Source organism: Electrona antarctica (genome assembly GCF_951216825.1).
Source record: "Electrona antarctica genome assembly, chromosome: 14".
Lineage (NCBI taxonomy): Eukaryota > Metazoa > Chordata > Actinopteri > Myctophiformes > Myctophidae > Electrona > Electrona antarctica.
Genome location: NC_136795.1, coordinates 2,772,967 through 2,786,605, shown reverse-complemented (window position 1 = coordinate 2,786,605; position 13,639 = coordinate 2,772,967). Strand labels below are relative to the sequence as shown.

Sequence of the window (13,639 nt, the reverse complement as noted above, 5' to 3'; positions counted from 1 at the left end):
GCTAGTCACTATGGTCTGACGTCCTCCGTCACGGTGTGGACTACACCGACATTATTTATTATGCATTTTGTTTTGGCTTAAATAGGAATTTATATTGACATTACACTGTAGTTAAATTAAATGATAGGGTGTTTGTTTGTAAACACGTTTTCTATGAGAAATGAGTCATTGGTTCAGTAAATCTTTATTGCGTTTCACCGCAAAGGCTCATGGGAAACCGGCAACCAGTGACGCAATCTGTTTTGCATTCCGAGGACTAGGACTAATAATCGAAAACAGATACGATGGATAACAATTCGTTTGCCTTGGCGTTTATTTGCCTGCATATAGTTTGTTTAACGCCAGAGTACACGATAACAATGCCGAACATCTCCACAATACAAATACGACTATAACTAACAGTCGACGTACACTATACAAATCTCCATTTTCCGTCCATTTTGGCCCTATCCACAAGCCGTACTCACGTCTGGGGGGTTTGTTTCCGTCGTACGACGGTGTCGTCCGCCCCCCACAAAGAGCCCAGATCTACAAACCCACAGCGCGTCGCGGGTGCAACGCGCTGCGGGGTTTGTAGATCGGCTAAAGTTTTGGGCGCGCGACGCGATCGTACGTGGGAAATATAACTGGGTCGACTTTGCTCGCGACGCAAGCGCAGCCAAGACAAAACCAAGGAATTGAAAAATGGCAGACATTTCCTTGGATGAAGTGATCCGACAGCGCGGCATTAACAACACCACCAAACAACCACCCGTCAAAAGGTACGAGAGCTCCCCACGGTGCCTCTGCGAGCTTCCTTCTTCAACAATGTTTTAGATTAGTGGTCATATTCTTCGTCGAACTGGTCGAAATCGACCAAAGCCGGCCGGCCTGTTGCAAGGCAGCCGTTCGCATTGCAATCTATTCTAGATGGCCATGCTAAGCTAACGTTAGCTCTCAGCTAGCCAGCCCTTTGGTCACAGGCCTGTCCGTCCGTTCCTTAAGGAAATAAACCGGTCTATTGTTCATCTTGTTTACTTTGCTCTCTTTTTCTCTTTAATATTATTCGCTGAATGTATAAATATATAGTAATCATATACAAAGATCATGAGAAACATCATGTAATCCATCCCGACAACCGCAACGTCGTAAACCATTGAGCAATTTTAGCAACAAATGATAAACATGCACTCAACTAGTATGAATGAATCAATTAAATCGTTTGGGGCCCATCATCTGAAATTGTCTAAGAGTTAAACACTTAATTTGACCTAGCTTAAGATTTAGACTCGTAGATTACTACATCTACGAAAGTCTAAATCTTGGGCTAAATTTGACCATAATTTACGAGGTTGCGTATTGCATTCAAATTTCAAGTGCTAAACGTGGATGGCAGACATGTTCATTGATTTCTCGAGTCGAAAGACAGTTTAGTTTCGGCTGAGCAAAACACATGTAACTATTAGGAGTCCTAATCTTCTATATAGGCTACTGTATTTGTTTAAGTTTGATATCATGCCTTTTTAAAACTACTGGCTACTTTTTTAATATATTTTCCCTGCTTGCTTCCTACAAAACCCACATTAGTATTAGAATACTAAGCCATATGCCTTGATTATGACAAACCATTGTGTTCAAGGTTCTGAATATTCTCCTTCTTGCTTCTATTATTCTCCTAAATTATTGCACAATTCCATGAGTTTATAATAATTACATCAGAAGTCATTGTAAATATCATTAACATTAACACTGTACGCCTGTTGTGTCTCTCTCAGGACCATGTTTGGCAGGGGTGCAGGTGGGGCCGGGAGGGGATTTGATGCTCGGCAGAGGATCGGGCCAGGCGGTGATGTCAGACAGAGGCTTGGAGGAGGAACAGGTATGACTATGACGCGGTATCACCATGACCACAAAGCACTCTGATGTACAGAAAACTGCAATTTCCATGTTATGCCGTGTCGTACAAAAGCCTGTTGACTTGTAGGAATGGTTTGAACTTGTGCGAAACAATGTTGTTACTTGTTGGTTGAGATATTTGCCATATTTTGCATTTTGAGTTTCTGACTTTCCAAGGAGTAGTGAATACAATGTACAGTAGGACATGTGTATTGTGTACTGTAAACTGTAGTCAATCTACGGTTTGTCCAGTCCGGTGTACAAGCTTATGCTGCATTCACATGGAATCAGGCAAGCGGTAGACGGCAAAACCTGCTCGACGGAACCGTAAAAAGATGAAATATTGTAACATTGATGGTGTCTGCCGTTACCGTCGCCGGTTCTGGCTGCCGTCCCGTCCTGCTCCCGTCCACTAAAATGAAGTCCGGTTTGCCGTCTACCGCTTGCCTGATTCCATGTGAATGCAGCATTAGACCGACTTTGATTGGACAGTGGACAAACTGAACAGGGATACATAATTTGCTGGCAAACTAAAAGTAGCCTACAACGGCAACCTATGTTGACAGCATTGCTTTTACTGGTCCATGGTTGGTGCTAAATCCATGTTGTATTAATAAGTAATGTGGAACAGTTTGTTTACAAACTGAGGCACGCACCAGACTTGGGAATTTACTGCACAGTGTGGAGGGCATTGTACTATTACAGCAGAACGTGGCTTGTTCGATCTACACACTGAACACACGACTAATGTCACTTGTTAAGACTAAGCTTCAGACCTCACTAAACAAACAAACTAATTTGACTACTTCTCATGACCCTCCTCTTTCCAACCCATTTTGCTAGTCTAAACTGGCATGATGTTTTATTTTTCCTGTGACTAAGTGTTTGACTGTACTCTGCTGCTGTTAAATTCTGTCTAATAAATAATATTCAATCAAATCAAAAGAGAAGAGTGACTCCTCTGAGCCGCCGGTAACTAGGAGATTGAATTTCACTAACATACGGGCTGTTTACAGTGCGTGAGCTACAGTATCAAAACCCCCAGCAACTGCTATGGAGGGACAGTAGGCTGACCGGAAATGGGGAGAGAGATGGGGGGAAGACATGCAGTAAAGGCCGTCGGGTTCGGGAGTCGAACCCGCGGCACACTGCCAGACTGGATTACCAGCCAAGGTGCCTGGACCACTGAGCCATGGCCCAGGCCGCAACTGCTGTTTTAATCGTCATGGCTAATCTGACTGGTCTCCGTAAAATGCATGAAATCATAAATAATCAAGAGCTCGTTTGTCAACGAAGCGGACTGTTGCATCTGCTGGCTGTAGCCAGTGTCACACCAAAACTTGTGACCTATAAAAACTTTTTTATTGCTGATTGATAGGCAATCATCATTCATCTAATTGGTGAGAGGGGACCAGCTATCGGTGCACACCTACAGCTTATTTCTATTATGTCATTGTGCTGGTAAACACTGTATTTATATTGGGGCTGATGTAGAATTTCATGTTATTTGATGATGGAAAAAGAACATCAACTCACCCCCCCCCCCCCCCCCACACACACACACAAAATGGTGGTGTCTTGACCGGTTGTTCTCTCGGTCGGTGGTGAAAAAAAACGAGTATCACAGCGCCTGCTGTCGGCCGTTGAAAAACCTTGTTTTCACCAGAAACGACATTCATTGCACCGATTTGGAGATACAGGCCATTGAAAGCAGCACATAGAGTGCAAGTGGATGCGCGCGCATCTTCAAAATGGCTACTGTCCCACTTTGACTGTAATGCTAACGAGAGGCAGCTACCGATCAAAACATGGATTAAAGAATATAAACCCTGGAAAACGTAGGCTACGGTTCTGGCGGGCTGCACGACTAATTTAATCCTACGGTTACTACGGTTCTGGTGGGCTCCGTGTTAAGCCTGGAGGTGGAATTGAACCAATTTGCAGAGTGCTGTGCCACCTCCTGACCCACAAAAAGAAATCCTAGCTTATACAGTACAGGATATACTGAAGCATTAATTCTTTTTTTTCCATCTGCTGCACACAGGTTTTCAAGTGAAGGATGCCAGAGAGAAGTTGGTTCAGAAAGATGCTCGCTTCAAAATCCGTGGCAGAGGAGGAGGCGCACCGGGAGGAGGGGTGCAGGATGCGCGACAGATGATCAACTCGCGCAAACATGTCCAGAATCAGTTTGGGGCCCAGAATCAGTTTGGGGCCCAGAATCAGTTTGGGGTCCAGAATCAGTTTGGGGCCCAGAATCAGTTTGGGGTCCCCTCACAGACTTTTCAACCACCAGCCATGACACACCACCTACTGAACCAGGCGCATGTGCCGCCCATACAGATTCAGACCAGCAACAACCACCATGCTAATGTGAACAACAGGCAGTTTACGCCCAATGCGCAAGGGATGAATGTAAGGGCACCGCTGCTGGGCGCTGCCCCCCCAAAGAGGCTGATGGATGCTCGTGACAGACTGAGCCTCAAAAGGAATGTCGGAGGGACACCGACGCAGGCTCAGCAGGGGGCTGCTGAGCCTTTCAAAATCACAAAGACCATCCAGGTAATGATCATGACTGATAAATGATTAGCCATGTCTTGCTGCGGAGAAAAATCGGGCTTAATGCTTTCTCATTGATGTTGTTAAATCATGTTGATTGTCTTCTCTCACAGTCTTTGTCTAACTTACCATAATGGAGAATGTTGTCAGGATGATGTCTATATGTACTGTATAATGCGTTGCATTTTTCCAATTATTTATTTAGTTTTCTCCAAAGCCATCATGTTCTGATATTTCAATCTCTTTCTACAGCAACGGCCAGTAGGGATGTCTAGTGGCATACGTATGGGCCCACAGGTAAAGTTAATCTCGTTTGACTGCTATGTCAGCCATAGTAAAACATTTTACCAACCAATGCCTGAGACCTGCTGATCTCACTCTAAATGTACTGCTCTGTCTCCTCCAGTCCGGCTCCGGTGAAGCTGATGACATACCTAATAAACAGATGAAGATCACCACCAGTAACAGTATGCTGCAGTCATCATGGGTAAGGCTAGGCACACAGGGCTGACTAACACACTTTACCACCAGTAACCCTATGCTGCAGTCATCATGGGTAAGGCTAGGCACACAGGGCTGACTGACACACTTTACCACCAGTAACAGTATGCTGCAGTCATCATGGGTAAGGCTAGGCACACAGGTCTGACTGACACACTTTACCACCAGTAACCCTATGCTGCAGTCATCATGGGTAAGGCTAGGCACACAGGGCTGACTGACACACTTTACCACCAGTAACCCTATGCTGCAGTCATCATGGGTAAGGCTAGGCACACAGGGCTGACTGACACACTTTACCACCAGTAACGGTATGCTGCAGTCATCATGGGTAAGGCAAGGCACACAGGGCTGACTGACACACTTTACCACCAGTAACCCTATGCTGCAGTCATCATGGGTAAGGCTAGGCACACAGGTCTGACTGACACACTTTACCACCAGTAACGGTATGCTGCAGTCATCATGGGTAAGGCAAGGCACACAGGGCTGACTGACACACTTTACCACAGTAACAGTATGCTGCAGTCATCATGGGTAAGGCTAGGCACACAGGGCTGACTGACACACTTTACCACCAGTAACCCTATGCTGCAGTCATCATGGGTAAGGCAAGGCACACAGGGCTGACTGACACACTTTACCACCAGTAACGGTATGCTGCAGTCATCATGGGTAAGGCTAGGCACACAGGTCTGACTCACACACTTTCATGAAGGGGAGCTTTGCCACTGTATTTAATATTTTTATTACGTTTTTCGGACAAAAGGGAATTAAAAAAAGTCAAAAAAAGAAAAGAAAAACTGAGCATGATTTCATTCAGAACGAGCCATTTCATTACAATAAGTTACACTGCTAGAGAGTGTATGAAGAATTGAGGGCATATAACTACATTAAATACAGTGTTTCAGTGTGACATTTGAGCAAGGTGCCATATAACATGGAACTTGCTTGAATTGCATATCATAGCAAATTTTCTCCATTATGTAGTATACAAGTAAGTTCAGTTAACCAAGTCTTTAAGTGAGGTACATCATCTGAGTCTTAGAATCATTTTCCGTCTTGTTTTCCTTTGTTTTTTAACCCCTGTGTCTGTGAAGTCCTAAAAATATACTGTGCCTCTTCTAATCACAAATGTTTCCCCCCCCATCCCCATCTCTTTGGCAGTCTGGTAGCATGGGTGCACCATTCTCCAATTTCTCCATGTCAACGCCCATCACCAAGGTGGTTAAAAACGATGCATACACAGCTCCCCGTCCCCCTGTGCCCGTGGCCCCCACCAGGCCCAACACTAGTGCCCCATCTTACCGCACCCCTGCTGCTCCCCTGCGGCCCCCTGCCGAGCCCCTGCAGCCCATCTCCAGGACCCTCCAACAGACTCCAGCGGTCCCCTGCGCGCCGCCACCCACTCCACCACAGGTTAGCATAACCCAAGACCTGAGAACCCCATTCTACAAATGTCTTCTAAGCCCGTTTCAGTTTTCTGAAAAACCCATGTTTCCAATTCAGTGGTTCTCAAGCCTTTTCATGCCAAGGACCCCTAATTTTGGTCGCTGACCCCCATCTCAGGGACCCCCAGAAGCCAATATTTGAGTTAAAAATGTTCGCTGTGAAAGAATATAAATTCAAAAACCCGCGCCACAAGATCTACAAGCTCATTGAGAAACATGCGCAGTTGAGACCCGGAAATTGTACATGCCCAAATTTGTGCATGTACAACTTCCTGGTCTCAACTGTGCATGTTTCTTTCCTTCCATGGAGCAACATGGAGTCGCCCGTACGGTCTTTGCTTCTCGTCCTCTTTAGATAGTCCTTGGTTACCCCTTCCTCAAGTTATACATAAATCACTGCCGGGGGGAATGTGTTGGCAGCAGAACCCAAAGAGCCACAAGTTGTTGTAGGCCAGAGGTGCCAGGGGTGCCCGAAAGGTAGATTGTGCTCTACCAGTAGATCACATGACATGCCCCTAATATTTTTTTGAAGGAAAAAATGCCACTTGAATTAAGGTGACTTCATTGATTGACATCAAATAGGGCCTGTCAAACCCACAATGCAAGTGTGGCTGTTTGTCTTATGTAACGCCAGCGGCGCTATTCCAAAGCCAAAGCCCCTGGCCAGTTTGAAAATGGATCTTGAGTCAAAAAGGTGCGGGCACCCCTGTTGTAGGCAATCTATCCTTTGTCCCGGCTGCTATTCAACTGCTGAACAGCAGATCGCACTTTATTCCTGCCTCTTTGCACTTATTGCCACAAATTCACTTTTACTGACTTTGCTACTATTGAATGTTATGAATTCTCTGTCTCTAGTTCCCTGTTCTTAGATCGTAGTTTGTATTGAATGTTGTTGTGTGTATTTTTTACTATGATCTGGCTGCAAACCAATTTCCCGCAAGGGACAATAAAGCTAACCTTGACCTTGACATTGATCTAGGACTGGAATAGTTGGCATGTGCAAGACTGTGGGTTTTTGTCATGGAAATCAGGGCAAGTTTTATTTTTTTTATCGACCTCTATAACCATGTTTTGTGGATCCCTTTCTAGTCTGCTACCAGTCCTTTGGAGGGAACGAAGATAACCGTCAACAACCTGCATCCTCGTGTCACTGAGGAAGACATAGTGGTGAGTGTGTTAACTTAATACTAGGCAAGGCACGTTTGTTTGTATAGCACATTTCAACAAGGCAATTCAATGTGTTTTACACACAACATCAAGCAAAGGAAACACAATTATAAAATGACATTAGGATGCATTGAAAAAACTACAAATAAAAATAGATTTTGAAAAGAAAAATTACTCGATCAAAGTGATGGTGTTTCTCAGAGATATAGAGCGTCGCAGTCCCGCCTCCTACCCGGGACCAGGAAATGAAATCCAATGCATTATTCTCATAGACATTTCGTAAAGTATTTATTTAAAGACGGTTACGCCGCGGACAAAGCCAACTCGAGTCGTGACAACTCATGACAACACAAACAATATTTTGGACCAAACAAATAATTAGAAAGAAGAAAAACAACAAAAAAAGTGTTGTAACCTGCCGTTTTTTTCTTCTTTCTAATTATTTGTTTGGTCCAAAATATTGTTTGTGTTGTCATGAGTTGTCACGACTCGAGTTGGCTTTGTCCGCGGCGTAACCGTCTTTAAATAAATACTTTACGAAATGTCTATGAGAATAATGCATTGGATTTCATTTCCTGGTCCCGGGTAGGAGGCGGGACTGCGACGCTCTATTGTCATTTAAATAAATGAAAATATCTTTGAAAATTATTTAATAAAGTTATTATTTTGGGATGGTGGATCCCAAATAAAATCCTAAAGTTTAATTTCATGACTGAATGTGTTCTCTTTGTGTTTGTCCACAGGAATTGTTCTGTGTGTGTGGTGCCCTCAAACGAGCACGGTTAGTGAAGGTGGGCGTGGCCGAGGTGGTGTTTGTCCGTAAAGATGATGCAGTAAGCGCCTACAGGAAATACAACAACCGTTGTCTGGATGGTAGGTGCTGGGGGCAAGGGCACATATTGTTTGTTGAGAGGGGTGTTTGTGTGTGTGTGTGTGGGGCAAGGGCACATATTGTTTGAGAGGGGTGTGTGTGTGTGTGTGTGTGTGTGTGTGTGGGGCAAGGGCACATATTGTTTGTTGAGAGGGGTGTGTGTGTGTGTGTGCTATATCAGTTGAAGAAAGACTTTTTTTTACTATATGTAATAAAATGAAAGACGCCATTGAAACTTTGTTTTTCTTTTTTCCACAACCAGGTCAGCCCATGAAGTGTAACCTTCACATTCAGGGAAATGTCATCACTTCAGATCAGCCTATACTATTGTAAGTGAACCATTAATCTACTTTTTATTAGTATAAATAAAAAATGCAGTTTACAATGATTATGTAAAGGCAGACAGTAGAAATGATCACTGCATTGTGGCCACTTGGAGCATGGTGTAATGCTCCGTGGCGTGCTGAGTGGACTCATGTCACATCGCATTAGATGGCCATCTGTGTATCGGGAGGTCACGACCTTGCTCCCTGGCCTGCCCAGTCCATGTTGAAGTGAGACATTTAACCCATTTCGACCTGAGGCTGATTCTAAAAAAAGTCTTCTAAGTTCTCAGTTTTCTGAAAAACATATGTTTCTATGTATGTGGTGCTCAACCTTTTTCATGTCAAGGACCCCCAGAATTATCTGTATTTGGCCACAGACATATCTGAAAATATGTTGTTCCAGGGACCCCCACAGAAGCAAATATTTGAGTTGAAATTGTTCGCTCCGAAAGAATATATATTCAAAGATTTGCGCCACATTTTCACAATTTTTCAAAAATGGTGTTCCCGTTCAGAATGTGTTAACCACTTGAACCTTAGCATCCCTACACCTAGCTGCTCTCCAGGTGCGATATTAATAGCAGTAAGTACTCCTAATAAAGGGACACACAATTATTGTTCACATTGAAGGCTGGAGAATTTGAAGCCTCAGGCTAGTCTCGCATGGTCAGACTGTTGCCTCCCACAATTTTCAAAAGCTTCCGGTCGTACGGTCTGGAGCACGGAAGCTCTTTTGATGATTAAGCTATAAAGTGGATGTGAAGCCTCCTCCCCACTTCCGTTTTGTCTTTTCAGTAGTGCAAATTATTTATCCTAATATTTATATTAGGATAAATAACGTTAAGCATATATAGCTTGCTTATTAGCAGAAATAGAAATTATTTTAAAATATATATTTTAGTGAACGGAAATGACGGATGTCTCAAATTTCGAGAGGTGTAGTTCCAAACTGTATAGCATTCGGAGATTGTGGAATAGTTGTCTGGCTACGCGAGACTAATGTTCAGCTAGTTTGCCATCATATAGACTAGGTTGGTACCGCATTATTGAGTTTCTTATATTTGTGTTGTATTAAAGGAAGACGGGCTAATGTAGTTTCACAGACGAGTCTATTAATTTTCAGGATCTGTGCTGACCGTGGTGTATTTACTGCCCTATACACAGTGCATGGTGGTCTACTGCCCCGTCTCGATGCTCGGAAGTAGAACAGAGCACTGAAAGGCATATTAACCCATTTTGGGCGGGAACCCCTTTTTGTGTTTAAGCATTATGTTGTACTTTAGCTGTTAAAAAATAGCAACTACAAGCTCATAAGTGCCGCGCTATGAACTTGTAAGTCTGCTATTTTTGAAAAATTGTGAAAGTGTGGCGCAAATCTTTGAATATATATTCTTTCACAGCAAACGTTTTGAACTCAAATCTTTGCTTCTGGTGGGGGGGCCCTGGAACAACATATTTTCAGATGGGGGTCGGTGGCCAATTACATATATTTCTGGGGGTCCTTGACTGAAAATATTTGAGAACGACTGACATAGAAACATAGGTTTTTCAGAAAACGATTTAGAAGGCATTTGTAGAATCGTCCTCAGGTCAAAATGGGTTAAAGGTTTTTCTTACTTTATGTCTCCAGTTTGTCTACAGCTGTTGAAAGCAATCTTTGTGTAGTGTTGTTGAAGGAGTGATGGGACTTGAGCAACGTTTGTAGGAGCCCTGTGTGTGTGTATGTCATCTTTTACATATTTTCGGCTTGCGAAAACGTGCTTCTCATTTCTTCCTGATCCCCCCCCCCCCCCCCCCCTCTTGCAGGAGGCTCAGTGACACGCCAGGCTCAAGCAGCGGTACAAAGAAAAATGGTCTGCCTCCTTCCTTGTCTCGCCCTCCCGGTCAGCGAGCTTCCTCTCAGCCCACCCCAGAAGTGGACCCTCAGACCATCCTCAAAGCTTTGTTCAAATCCACTGCCCAGTCCACCGCAACCACTGAGCCCTCAAGCTCCCAGGCCACTGCCTTCCGCATCAAGATATAACTTGTGTTATGAGGACACACACAAACACACATACGCACACACACACACACCCCCACACAAACACAACACATACGCATAGACAAAGGCAACATATTCATGCACACACAGTATTTGCCATGTCTTATACCATAAGTACTATTCTCACTTCACAGTGGTAGAGAAATTTCACACGTGCATTGAGGGAGTGCTTGCTACGGACAGTTGGGTCTAACTTAAAATGGTAGCCGCTTACTCTAATGCAAACAAGTTTCCTTGGCATTTTTATGCTTTCTTACAGATAGGTTAGTGTAGAGCAGGGGTGTCAAACTGGTGGCCTGTGGGCCAGATGTGGCCTGCCAAGCTGTCCAATAGAAGATGATTTGGGGAAGAAGAGAAAAAAATGTAATTCACAACCATTATTATGGCATCTGTGTTACACCTGAGCTCAGGCCTTTTGCTCACTACTGTCTCTCTAGTCTACTGTAGTCTAGCATGGAGCTTGTTGTTGTGAGTACTTAAGAAAACAATAGACAGTAGTTAATGTCACTCCACTCAACCCCCAGAGTGACCCAGTTCATTTCTCCTCTTTGCAGTCTGTGTACCACTCAATGGGGATAATTACAACTATTATGGACTATGACTGTGATAGTGATTTTCTGAATGGTTTCTTATTTCATTGAGTGAAAACTCAGTCAAGCCATCATCAGCATCATGCTGCCACACAGACTCAGAAGTGAAATGCGTTAGTTTCTTGCCCTTCCTGCTGCCAAGTGCTCTCGCTGTGGCCTCTTTTAACCGTGCAACCAACTAGTTTGAAGTATTTAGAGCTGTGTGCTTCTACTCTTATCTTCATAAAAAGTAGGTGCAATAATGTAGCCTACATTGGTTTCCCCTGTAGCCTACATTTGTGTCAAATATTGCTCGAGTGTGTAACATTTCATTGAGTCTTTTTGGCAACACCTCTAGCGACGTCCTGGTGGTCAATACAGCGTTTATCTAATCGGAACCTACTGCTCGGAGCAACACCCCAGGATATTTTGGAATGTAACAACTTTCCAGAAACCATTAACACTGAAATAATTTAATAGAATTACGGTGCCTACAATTTAGGCATTTAATTTAGGCTCTTAATCCAGAGTGACGACAACATTTTTGGCGTGAGAGTCAGGGACAGACACGTGATTTAAAAGTGTCTAATGACGAATAAAGTATTTAATAGTGGAGACGTTGTCAATAACACATTTGTGAAATGGTTAAACTGAAAATGTTAACAGTATAACTTTTAATGTAAAAGATACCAAAACATACAATTGTGTTTTAATCTCGTCACAACGGCCTATGATATGACACATTAAAGAGCAGTTGGAAAATCACAAGCAGATGTCAAAAGAACAAGCAGATGTCAAAAGAACAAACGGATGCTGCTGGGTAGACCCCCACATAGTCCATTTTGGCCGGTCAGACCTCTGTTCGACACCCCTGGGAGAGTAGAGGCATGCACGACAAGATTAGGCTTGATTTCACGAGGGGCATATGCTCTACACGGAATGGGCCATGCCACCAGGCACCACTCATGCAAACTATTTGTATGCCTTCTGCCGTGAAGACTGCCTAGCCATCAAAACGATTGGATTGTCTGCATTGGAGCGTGCGGCTACCGTTGTTTGAACTAAGTACACACACTATGTGCACATACAAAATCTGGTTTAACTTTCAACATCATTGAAATGAATATACTTGCCATTATTATACCTTTTTCCCCCTTTTTGGGTGGAGTTTGTTTTTGTGGCATTCAAATTCCATTTCAAACATCTCTTGACATGGACCAACAGGAAGGAGATTGACTCGTGTATATGTAGGTATTTTTAATTGAATGTGATCAGGGAGGGCAAAATCAAGATTTAGAGTTTATGGGGATTTGTCTTTATTTTTTAATTTCTTTTTTTTGTATATGCGGCTCATGTTTTTGTTCTGCTGGTTCACATTGAACACCACCCTTTTATTTGTATTTGTGATATGTCTATTTTGATCACCCCTCTTATGATTTGAGTTGATTTAATTGCCACCACCCGTGGTGGTAATATCCATGCACTAAATTAGAGGTCAACATTCTATTCAGAAGTCGGCTACTGGAAGGTAACAGTCAACAGTTGGAGTAAACTGAATCCTACTTGGTCGTATTCCACTGCGGCGGTTTTGCCATTCTCATGGCATTCAAATTGTTCTGTGTTTTTTGTGTGTGTGACTTATTTTACTTGGTTTATATAGTTTTGGAGCAGTGTACATTATATCGAAGCCATGCTAGTTTACTACTCACTCGGTTTGTGTTTTAAGAACTGTAAATTTACCCTTTCTACTTCTCTGGTATCCCAGTTAAGAATATGGTAGTAAAGTGAAATCTGTCTTGTGAAATTCTGCCATTAAATATTTTGCTTTGTACTTTTTTTTGTTTTGTTTTCCATTATTATTTATTTTTTTAAAGTTAGACACTGCATGTTTGATCTTACATTGCTTTAAAAAGAAATGGCAAATGATATGCAGGCTAACTGGACAGAACACACACAGATAATAAACTGCATAGCTGTGATGCTATCACTAATACTGCATATTGTTTTATAAACCAGGGCTCAACACATTATAGAAGCAAACATTTATGTCCTTCCAGGGATTTTTTTTAAATCCTTTATTTACCCAGGGTAGTAGCTGAGCACAAGTGCTCATTTTCAGCAACGCCCTGCACATAGAGACACACACATTAAAACCTGGGAGCTGACCAGTACAACCACAGTCTTATACTGTTGGCCACTAAGCAGCTCCACTGGAGCAGTTGGGGGTTCAGTGCCTTGCTCAAGGGCACTTCAGCGGTGTTGGGTGAGACCAGTGTGATCAC

At 43.2% G+C, this 13,639-nt stretch overlaps 1 protein-coding gene across 2 annotated transcripts; it reads left to right on the top strand.

Annotated features, from left to right (window-relative positions):
* Window positions 1–630: 630 nt before the first annotated feature.
* Window positions 631–13,188, top strand: poldip3 (polymerase (DNA-directed), delta interacting protein 3). 2 transcript variants are annotated; one of them, XM_079520019.1, is made up of 10 exons: window positions 631–761; window positions 1,755–1,858; window positions 3,920–4,434; window positions 4,684–4,728; window positions 4,838–4,918; window positions 6,100–6,351; window positions 7,473–7,550; window positions 8,294–8,423; window positions 8,684–8,750; window positions 10,554–13,188. In XM_079520019.1, the coding sequence occupies exons 1-10, from the start codon at window positions 685–687 to the stop codon at window positions 10,768–10,770; spliced, it is 1,566 nt and encodes a 521-aa protein (XP_079376145.1). In that variant the 5' UTR covers window positions 631–684; the 3' UTR covers window positions 10,771–13,188. The 2 variants fall into 2 exon arrangements, with proteins under 2 accessions (XP_079376145.1, XP_079376144.1); XM_079520018.1 differs by having other exon boundaries at window positions 670–779; window positions 1,770–1,858.
* The last annotated feature ends 451 nt before the right edge of the window (window positions 13,189–13,639 follow it).